General features: G+C 36.6%; 1 protein-coding gene across 3 annotated transcripts in view; it reads right to left on the bottom strand.

Moving 5' to 3' along the window:
- Positions 1-8,408, bottom strand: part of LOC107700045 (connector enhancer of kinase suppressor of ras 2-like) — a 44,455-nt gene that overhangs the window by 9,140 nt on the left and 26,907 nt on the right. For all 3 annotated transcript variants that reach the window (XM_016501549.1, XM_016501551.1, XM_016501550.1), the window contains 7 exons: positions 8,021-8,062; positions 7,296-7,415; positions 6,169-6,228; positions 5,956-6,024; positions 4,547-4,693; positions 2,491-2,624; positions 445-635 (listed from right to left, as the gene is read on the bottom strand). In XM_016501549.1, the coding sequence (XP_016357035.1) occupies positions 445-635; positions 2,491-2,624; positions 4,547-4,693; positions 5,956-6,024; positions 6,169-6,228; positions 7,296-7,415; positions 8,021-8,062 (763 nt within the window). The remainder of the gene's footprint in view (positions 1-444; positions 636-2,490; positions 2,625-4,546; positions 4,694-5,955; positions 6,025-6,168; positions 6,229-7,295; positions 7,416-8,020; positions 8,063-8,408) is intronic.

Raw genomic sequence — 8,408 nt, 5'->3', positions numbered from 1 at the left:
TTGGAAGGCCAAACAAAGTAGTTTCGCTTTCACAACGAATCACACAGTGCCTTCACGACATGGCATCGGCAACAACAAAACTACAGCGAGAATAAGAGTTACGCCTTCTTTCTTTGTGTGAACATTTGGGCGGCGTTATGCAAATCTTCCCACATCGTGACGTAGATATGTGGGGGCGTGTTAGAACGAGCCGTTTTAGGTAGGCGTGGCTGACTCTTAACTTTTATAAAGAATATCTCTTTGGATTTGAGACTTTAGTCTTTGCAACTTTACAGATCTTCTTTATGCACCAAGAGCTTGTAACACTCCAAAGAGAAAGGAAAAATTGAAATCGCATCATATGACCCCTTTAATGTAATATACTTCTGTGTATACAGTATATACTGTGTTGCAGATAAAAACAGCCTGGAAAGACTGAATATCATCATGTATGAAAGCATGTACCATATGTAGGAGTGCTGTCCCTGCATACAGGTGGAGGGCCCTGATTCTGATCATACTCGTAACAGTACAGGACCGCATCTTCATCCAGCAGAGGGAATTGCCTCCGGCACTCCTGATCCAGGAAGGAGTTGGGCGAATCAGAACCCTCAGCGGCCTGCTGGCAGTTGCTGCTCAGATTTCCTATGTCATCTCTGTGTAATGGTAAGAGAAATCTATTATAATCTCCTATACCACAATTCTTGAATGTGAACTAGATTTCGACCATTCCTAAAGAAAAATGATTTCCGGTGCAAACATCACCACCACAGTGTTACAATGCAGTTGTTAGTGTTTTTGCTAATTGGTTAAATCAAAAGGATCCACCTCCAAATGGTGTCATGATATTTTGCTCTGTATGGCTTCAATTGAAAAAGTCTAGGCTCAGTAAGATGTTTTTTTTTTTTAATATTAACAATTTTATTAAGCAGGCATGAAATAAATTAATTAAAAGTCACAGTAAAGACATTTAAAATGTTACAAAAAAATCTACTCTAAATAAATGCTGTTAATTTGAACTTCTATTTATCAAAGAATCCTGGAAACGAATGCATCATGGTCTCCACAAAAATATTAAGGAGCACAACTGTTTTTAACATTGATAATAATAAGGAATGTCTCTTGAGCATCAAATCAGCATTTTAGATTGATTTCTGAAGAATTATGTGACACTGAAGAGTGGAGAAATTGCTGCTGAAAATTCAGCTTTGGATCACAGGAATGAATTACATTTTAAAATATATTCAAATTAGTGTTGTCAAATGATTAATCACGATTAATCGCATCCAAAATAAAGTTTTTTGTTTACATAATATATGTGTGTGTACTGTGTATATTTATTATGTATATATAAATACACACTCATGTCCTGACATTTTCCTTCAGAATTTGCTGGTATAATTCAGAATTCATTGTTCCATCAATGATGGCAAGCCGTCCTGGACCAGATGCAGCAAAACAGGCCCAAACCATGATACTACCACCACCATGTTTCACAGATGGGATAAGGTTCTTATGCTGGAATGCAGTGTTTTCTTTCTCCAAACATAACGCTGCTCATTTAAACCAAAATGTTCTATTTTGTTCTCATCCATCCACAAAACATTTCTCCAGTATTCCTCTGGCTTGTCCGCATGATATTTAGCAAACTGCAGATGGGCAGCAATGTTCTTTTTGGAGAGCAGTGGCTTTCTTCTTGCGACTCTGCCATGGACACCATGGTTGTTCAGTGTTCTCCTGATGATGGGCTCATAAACATTAACATTAGCCAATGTGAGAAAGGCCTTTAGTTGCTTAGAAGTTAGCCTGCAGTCCTTCGAAACCTAGTGGACTTTTACACGTCTTGCTTTTAGAGTGTTCTTTGTTGGTGGAGCACTCCTGGGGAGGGAAACAGTGGTCTTGAATTTCTTCCATTTGTACACAATCTGTCTGACCGTGGATTGGTGGAGTCTGAACTCTTTAGAGATGGCTTTGAAACCTTTTCTAGCCTGATGAACACCACCAACTCTTTTTCTGAGGTCCTCGGAGATCTCATTTGTTTGTGCCATTATACACTTCCACAAACATGACCAAACTTTGATAAATCCCTGTTCTTTATTTGATTGTGCCATGATACACTTCCACAAACATGACTAAATTTTGATAGATCCCTGTTCTTTAAATAAAACAGGGCACACACTGACACCTGATAGTCATCTCACTGATTGAAAACACCTCTGAACAGATGGACTCTAATTTCACCTTCAAATTAATCCTAGAGATTCACATACTTTTGCCGCTCACAGATATGTAATATTGGATAATTTTCCTGAATAAATAAATGACAAAGTATATATTTTCATCTCATTTGTTTGATTGGGTTCTCTTTGCCAACTTTCAGGACTTGCATGAAAATCTGATGATTTTTTGGGTTATATTTATGCAGAAATATAGACAATTCTATTTTAATTCACAAACTTTCAAGCAGCACTGTATATATAGTGTGCACCTGTGTATATTGTAATACTGTACCTGGGTGTGTATGGCTCATCTGGGGGAGGGGGGATGTAGAGGTCCTGTAGAGCACAGCTGTCCCGTCTGGATGGGGTGCTGAGGGTGCTGGACGGTGTGGCCACACTGCTGCTGGGGCTGGGAGGGACGATGGGCTAAAAATACAGTGGTACAGTTAGATTTAGCATTTCCAACATCCTTTAGGAAAGTTGTTCAAATATGCTTTTGTGATTTGACCCAGGCCATTTTCAAAAGTATATTTGTTGGTAAAGAGTGCTTTCAATATTCATAATTTCATAGCAGGTAAATTTCTCCATTTCACACTGATATGTGAAATACATATGGTACATTGCAACTACTAAAGAAAATGAATTAAAAAAATAAAATCAACAATAATAATATACAGAGCTGTGTAGATTACTTACAAATTGTAGTCAGTTGCTGATTCCAAATTACATGACAAAAATTGTAGTTAGTAACATACTCCATTACATTACACATTTTAGGTAACATAATCAGACTACTTTTTGATTATTTTAAATTACTTTTGACCTAACTCGTTTATCACATTGATTTAAATAGGATAATCTTCTACCATATTGTTTTAAAAAAAATAAAAAGAGTAAGAAAATATATTCCATTCATTGTAATTAACAACATGAAGTGCATTAAACATTACATTACGTCAACATTAGATTACGTCAAGGTTTGCCAAACTGGGGTTTGTAAAGGAACTGCAGGAGGTTGTTTGAGGGAGGGAGTTTAACGAAAAGCTAACAAGTAATTACATTTTAATTTTTTTAAATGTAAAATTAAAATGAATCATTTTAAAATAACATCAATCAAAATAAAATACCTACTAAAAATTAAATATTGTATTTGTTTACCTGCATGTCATATGACCGTTGACTAATGTCAGAGAACTGTAGACGTGCAAATGTAATACTTAATTATTATAATCTTTATTTTAAAATCTCAGGGGTACTTCAAGTAAATATATTAGGGAAAAGAGGTTCAGATGACAAAAAAAAAAACTTTGGGAAAGAGATAATTTGAGCATTTTAAAGTGTTTGAAAGACAAAAGCCTCCCACAGCCATAGAAATACATGGTCAAATAACCCACTGAGTGATAATTAAAATAAAAAGTAATTTATCAGTAGTTGATGCAATGTTGAAACTCTTCTTAAACTTGAAATGATTAATGATTTTTGAAATCCAAATGCTGTGTAGCCACCTGACTAATGGTCCTTGAGTGAATTTATGAATATGTAATCAATAAAAAAGTAACTGTAGTCTGATTACGAGTAAAATGTAATTTAATCTAACAATCTTAATCTTACAAGTACTTAATTTTTGGAATCTAATTACATAATCCAGATGACATATATTCAATTACTACCCAGCTCTGATAAAATATAATAATTTCCCTATAAATGAAGCATTCATCCCAATGGCAGAATAATCTGACCATTGTGTGTCTGTGGAAGAAGACATGCAAAAAAAAAAAAAACAGCATCACAGAGGTGTTCAGTCATGCTGATTCCGTTTCCTCTTGCTTTTATGTATTCAAGACACAAAACACTCTGTAACGGCTTTGGTTCTGCGTAAACAAAATGCCTTCTCAGTGTCTTCTACTTTGCTGTTGTCATGACAATCAGCGTATCTTCTTCGCTGTCAGCTGTGCAATCGAAACGGCAAAGAGGAAATAAATATGTGCAATTTATATACTGCACAGTCAAGCGTCTAAAATGACATTCCACATTTTCCTCTCAGGGCCACAGTAAAGCTTCCTGATGTGCCGGGGCTTCAGTGGAGCAGGAGAGGAGATTGAGGAAGGAGGGATAAGCACCAGATTAGAGGTAAAAAGATGAAAGAGAAAAAAGGGAGGTTGGTGGGTGGGGGAAGAGTGGAGCGAAGATTTGCCATGCAATCTAGTTGGTCAAAGCCCTAAGGGAGGGGAAGAGTGCTCTTAATGCTGCTAAAAAAAGAACAGGCACAGATTGGGGGACTACGCCACGGCATATCATCAATTCACACACGCCACTTAATCCTCGTACCGCACACGTCCCATCAGTACCTGCAGGGCGAGGGGCTTCCATCTCATGTTCTTGAGTAAGGCTGGGGCTGACGTGAGAGTGCTCTGAGGTCGTTTCTTCAGCGTGAGGGTCACACCCGCAGGATTGCTACGTAAAGAGTTTACCAGGTTCTTCAGCTGCCAGCCCACCTACGCAAGTCAAACGCACGTGTTCACCTCATAACACAATCAGAAAAGAATTCAAAACATACCAGCATTATGTTGTCTTGTTGACAGGGTCATTCTTCATGTCCCCACCATATACTGTATGTCTTAGTATATTGGTGAAATTATAAACAAGATGGAAAACTATACACATTACCATTCAAAAGTTTGGGGTCAGTGAGATTTTTTAACAAGAAGTCACTTATGCTCAACAAGGCTGCATTTGTTTTGTGAAAAATACAGTAAAAACAGTAATATTGTGAAATATTATTATACTGTAAAATAAATTATGTCTATATATTTTAAAATGTAATTTATTCCTGTTATGGCAAAGCTGAATTTTTGCAGTCATTACTCCAGTCAGTTCTTTATCCTAATATGCTGATTTGGTGCTCAAGAATTGTATTATTATTAATGTTGAAAACAGCTGTGCTACTTAATATTTTTGTGGAAACAATGGCAATTATTTTCAGGATTCTGTGATGAATAGAAAGATCATAAGATTTTTCTTATATGTCTTACTGTTACTTTTGATCAATTTAATATGCCGTTGCTAAATAAAAATATGAATTTCTTAAACAAAAAACAAAACAAAAAACGTACCAACTCCAAACTTTTGAATGGTAGCTTACTTCCAGCATGAAAAACTTATTAAAAATGTATTAAAATGTATTTGAAAAGTTTTTCTTTTTTTTCCTCTCAAAACATTTCAAACAAAACATGCTTTCTTTCTTTTTTTCCCCTCTTTTCCCCCCAGTTACCATATTTTCAGTCTTTTGTGAATATCACTTAAAGGGATTGTTCACCCAAAAATGAAAATTCTGTCATTAATTACTCATCCTCATGTTGTTTCAAACCCGTAAGACCTTTGTTCATCTTCAGAACACAAATAAAGATATTTTTTAATGAAATCCGAGAGCTTTTTGACCCTCCATAGACAGCAACGCAATTTGTGTTCTGAAGATGAACGAAGGTCTTACCTTTGGGGGTTTGGAATGACATGAGGGTGAGTAATTATAGAATTTTCATTTTTGGTTGAACTATCCCTTTAAACTAACTTACAACTATCATCCTCCAGGTAGTAACATCATTTTTGGTGGGAAAATAACAGCATACTATCACACGACTTTAATTTAACATATATTTCATATGTCAATTTCAGGTCAATTCTTCATTGACCAATAGGAATGATCCAGCCATGTTATCAGTTTTACTGTAAAATTATTGTGTGCAGTAGATACACTCACCACTGTCTGATGATTGACCTGTATGACCTCGTCACCAGCATGGATTTTCTTACAGCGGTCAGCTAGCGACTGAGAGAGGGAGAGGGAGAAAGCTATTGGATTACATATGGCAAAACACACAATTGTTTTTATGATTACATGTCCTTTCTTCAGCTGAACTGTCCATGCATGTCATATTGAGATTATACTGAAAGATTGAAAATGACCACTCACTCCCTCTGTAGTGCCCGTGATGACATGTAGGCCATCGTAGGTTGATTTGATGTACATGCCCTAGGGCAAGGAGAAAGACACTTTAGAGCCATTGCCTGAAAATATTGGACACATACTGGGAAAACACTGAAAGAAGCTTGCCGACATGGCATGCAAGCACAAATCCTCTCCGACACAGTCTCATAAAGCAGAGATATAGGGGGAGAGAAAGAGAGGGTGTGTGTGTGGATGTTTATTTTTATCTTTATTCAGGCTTATGTTACAGCCCGAAGCTCATACAATCACATCTACCAGAATACCATCATCAAATGCAGTTAAAAAAATCATCAAATGCCATTTAAAAAAATCCATCCATCCATCCATCCATCCATGCATTCCTCCATCCATAAATCTGTCTGTCTATCTATCCATTCATCCAACCATCCGTCCGTCCGTCCGTCTATCCATCCATCCATCTGTCCATCCGTCCATGCATTCCTCCATCCATGCATTCCTCCATCCATAAATCTGTCCGTCTATCTATCCATCCATCCATCCATCCATAAATCTGTCCGTCTATCTATCCATCCATCCAACCATCCATCCATCTGTGTCCATCTATGCATCCATCCGTCCGTCATCTATCTATCCATCCATCCATCCATCCATCCGTCCGTCCGTCCGTCCGTCCATTCCATTCATCTGTCCATCCGTCCATCCATCCATAAATCTGTCTGTCCATCTATCCATCCATCCGTCCGTCATCTATCTATCTATCTATCTATCTATCTATCAGTCTTTAAGAAGTAAAAAGAAGTTCAATTTGAAATAATTAATATTTATAATTGTACTGAATTAATTGCATTAAATTATTCTTAATAATATATGTTTCACCATCTTGAAGTCATTTTGATATTTTGCAGACAAACCCTTTGTTAATATTCTTTCAATTTTACAAATGTACACATTTCTGTACTAAACTATTTTTAGGTTTTTTAAATAAAATATTATAAAAATATTTGGATAGATAAATATATATATAAAAAAAAAACAGTGCCCAGCATATAGGAGAACTCCTAACTCTGTTTATGACGTTATGTTTGTACATAAGGAGGAGATATGAGAAATCCAGGCATCCAGATACCCACCAGTCCCTCTGTGGATCTTATGTTATCCAGCTGCACCACTTCCAGATGGGCGGCCTGGGACACCATGGGGTCCGAAGAGAGGGAAATGATGTGGTCACACACGCCTGACAGTGTCTTACACTGAGGACAGAGAGAAAAAAAGAAATGTTTCATAATTTTACATATCTTGACCAAGAGAGGCACAGAAAATGTTTCCTAGCTGAAGCTGCTGATGGGCTACAATATGCTGATGATTTTGTTGCATGTTCACCGTGCCGCTTCGTAAACACCATCTGCGCTGAGACCAAGTGTTGCCAGGATGCACCTTATTATAATGTAATCATGTGACCAGGATGGTCTCATAAGCATAATTCTCTATGATCTTGCTGTCTTCTTTGAATTGATCCGTCCAATCATGATTCTCCCTCAATCTGCTGCTGGTGACTAATCAGTGAAGGTGTTCCTAGTGTTGCAAATGGAAACTCTCTCTCTCGCTGTCACTCTCAGATGAAATGTGGCCTGTTCTGGTATTTTTAGCAGAGAGCCAGCTGTACCCTGACTGACACTGCAGCATGGGCTAGACTCCATGAATCAAATGTGAATTTATTTCTCACACACTCACCTCACACACACACACTCTTTTTCTCACTTCGACACAGATTTCTATTTTTGAACAGAGGAGCTAGATAAGGAGTTTTATGTAAATGAATCAAGAGGTTGTGTGAAAATATAAATGTCACTCTTACCACAAGCAGTATCTTATTTTCTGTCTCATACACTGTGCCGTCCTAAAACGCAAGAAGAGAAAATGCCATTTTAACAATTCCATTCCAATACCATTACTTAGTCTGAAAGACTAGAAATATAATTGAAACATCCTAATACATTTAATTCATAACACAAACAAAAAATACTGTAGTTCTTAAGCTTGATAGTTTCAGTAAAAAATACACAAACATACTTTAAACATATTTAAAAAATGTAAATACATATTGTCTTATTTTGTCTTAAAATATTACTTTTAATAATATTGTTTAAATATTTTAATAGTGTATATACATACAGTGGGTACGGAAAGTATTCAGACCCCCTTAAATTTTTCACTCTTTGTTATATTGCAGCCATTTGCTAAAA

This window comes from Sinocyclocheilus anshuiensis, unplaced genomic scaffold, assembly GCF_001515605.1.
Source record: "Sinocyclocheilus anshuiensis isolate Anshui unplaced genomic scaffold, SAMN03320099.WGS_v1.1 scaffold1023, whole genome shotgun sequence".
In the NCBI taxonomy this organism is placed as follows: domain Eukaryota; kingdom Metazoa; phylum Chordata; class Actinopteri; order Cypriniformes; family Cyprinidae; genus Sinocyclocheilus; species Sinocyclocheilus anshuiensis.
This window is presented reverse-complemented; position numbering and strand designations above follow the sequence as displayed.